Source organism: Aegilops tauschii, chromosome 1, assembly GCF_002575655.3.
Source record: "Aegilops tauschii subsp. strangulata cultivar AL8/78 chromosome 1, Aet v6.0, whole genome shotgun sequence".
NCBI lineage: Eukaryota > Viridiplantae > Streptophyta > Magnoliopsida > Poales > Poaceae > Aegilops > Aegilops tauschii.
The window spans coordinates 455,719,968-455,722,146 of record NC_053035.3 but is presented as its reverse complement, the minus strand read 5'-3'; the positions used below and the strand labels follow the sequence as shown (position 1 = coordinate 455,722,146).

Genomic DNA, 2,179 nt, shown 5'->3' with positions numbered 1-2,179 from the left:
CCCTTTCTTTTTTGCTAGGTCACAACTCACAAATCCCTAGAGAAAATCTTAAACCCTAAGAAAAGATCGAGCGCAACATCCTCTCTTCTGTCTTCACAATTGTCTCCTTCGAGGTGCCATCTGTGATGTTGACCCCGCAGATCTATCTCTATTCACCTTGGGCCATGCACTCCATTTTATGTTGAAAATCCACCAACTAGTGATTGTTTTCCCTTTGTATGGACTAACCGAATGTTTCCATCATTCATAGAAGTTCATCCAGCTAATTGATATGACATGAGAGAATGAGCCGTCACCTGAATGTGATGAGCCAGTTCTAGCCATGGTTTTGCATTTCAGTTTCAAAACTATTCAATCCACATGCGAAATCACTAGATTTCATTGAATTTCTGTGATTTTGGCTGTCATTAATTTCGGCCAAAAGTTCCAGCAGAATTTGATTTTGGTCTGAAAATTTTAAAAATAATTTGAGAAGTATTTGACCTTGCGTGTGCTACTGTAATTGCCGAAATAGTTTGGCTTGAAGTTAGGCAATTATTTTATTTTACTAGTTAAATGAGTGAAGTTTTCGAAGTTTTGGTAAAATTACTGAAAGAGAAAACCACTGTGCCAACGGATAGCAGTAGGTTGTTAATCCACGCAAATCTGAACAACCTAACTCAGCAGGGAAACAAATATCTTAATCCAAATACTTTAGACCAGGGTATCACGCACGTCATGCTGGGTAGTCTTCTCAAGAAAAAGAGTTGTACCAGAATGATCTAAAAAAAAAGTTGTGTACCAGAGGTCCGGGATTAGCTCATGCAAAACAATACGGGAAGGATCAAATCTCTGGAAAGATAAAGACCCAATGGAGAAGAAAGGCACGATCGCACGTCGCTCGCTCGCAGGTACACCGCGCGCCGGCCCTAGTGGAGAAGGATCGCTGGAGACGCTGCCGGACGACGTGGTGGTGGAGATCCTGGTGCGCGTGCCGGATGTGGCAGACCTCTTCCGCTGCGCCGCGACGTGCAAGCGATGCCGCCTCCTCATCGCCGAGCCGTCTTTCCTCCGCCGCCGCTGGCCGGAGGGCGTGAGCCACCTGTCCTCCCTGCTCGGCCTCTTCGCCGTGCAACAGCCCCGTGAAGAACCAACAGAAGGGGACTCTACGGCTGCGCCCATGCCGCCCTTCACCCCGGTGCCATGGTGCTCCCTCGGAGAACGCTACAGCTTCCTCACATGCCCTTGGCCTCCAGACAGCCAGGCAGCGGTGCTCACCTCGCGCCGTGGCCTTCTTGTTCTGCGCTTCGTCCCACTAAACGAACCCACCAATGGATACGAGAAGACCATGAACCTGGCATTGTACGATCCAATCGCCGGCAAAGGCCGTGACCTGCCTGAGTTGAAGAGCGACAGACCTTTCCAAATAGAAGGATGCGCCCTTCTGACCCGTGCCGATTGTTGCCCGGACGAAACGCGAGGGGCGACGTCGTGGTCCTTCTTCAAAGTGCTAATCATCGGCGGCGATCGAGATGAGCCACGGCACAGTCTCCATGTGTTCACTTCCACGACGGAGTCGAGCTCGAGCTGGAGCACGCCTAGGGAGTGCTATGACTGTTTGGAGGATGACGACACGCGTGTCGTGTCTCAGCAGACCACCGCTGTCGTGTGCCACGGTGGCATTGCGCATTGGCTCTTCAAGAATGCGTCCAACTTGTACGCACTCAGTGTGTGCGCTAGGACCACAGAGATGACCTTGACAAGGCTCCCAGTCACACCGGACCAAACTCAGCCACTGCTTGGAGTCAACAATGATGGGACGCCATGCTTGCTTCGCTTGGACGGGAAATGCTTCATGCTAGAGATCTGGACACGCCGGATTGACCCCATGAGTGGAGACAGCAACACAGGGCACTGGCATCGCACCAAGATGATCAAGTTACAACGACCCAAGCGTGGCAAGATCGACCAGGCGCAGTGCGTGTGTGTGGGTCAGACGAGTGGCATACTGCTCGTCAAGGACAATCAAGAAGACATATACATTGTAGATCTCCAAACAGGGGCAATGCAGGCGGTCACCAACTGGTTTCGCGGCATTGTCGTGATGGCTATCCCTTTTGAGATGGATTGGCCAGAATTCTTCACGCGCCACTTGGCAAACACTAGGATCGAGCGAGCTAAACTGGGAGGAGTTCTATAA

The 2,179-nt window shown here is 50.9% G+C and overlaps 1 protein-coding gene across 1 annotated transcript; it reads left to right on the top strand.

The window, feature by feature from the left end:
• The first annotated feature begins 850 nt into the window (after window positions 1-850).
• On the top strand, window positions 851-2,179 carry LOC109744015 (uncharacterized). The gene has a single exon (XM_020303110.1). The coding sequence runs from the start codon at window positions 851-853 to the stop codon at window positions 2,177-2,179; it is 1,329 nt and encodes a 442-aa protein (XP_020158699.1).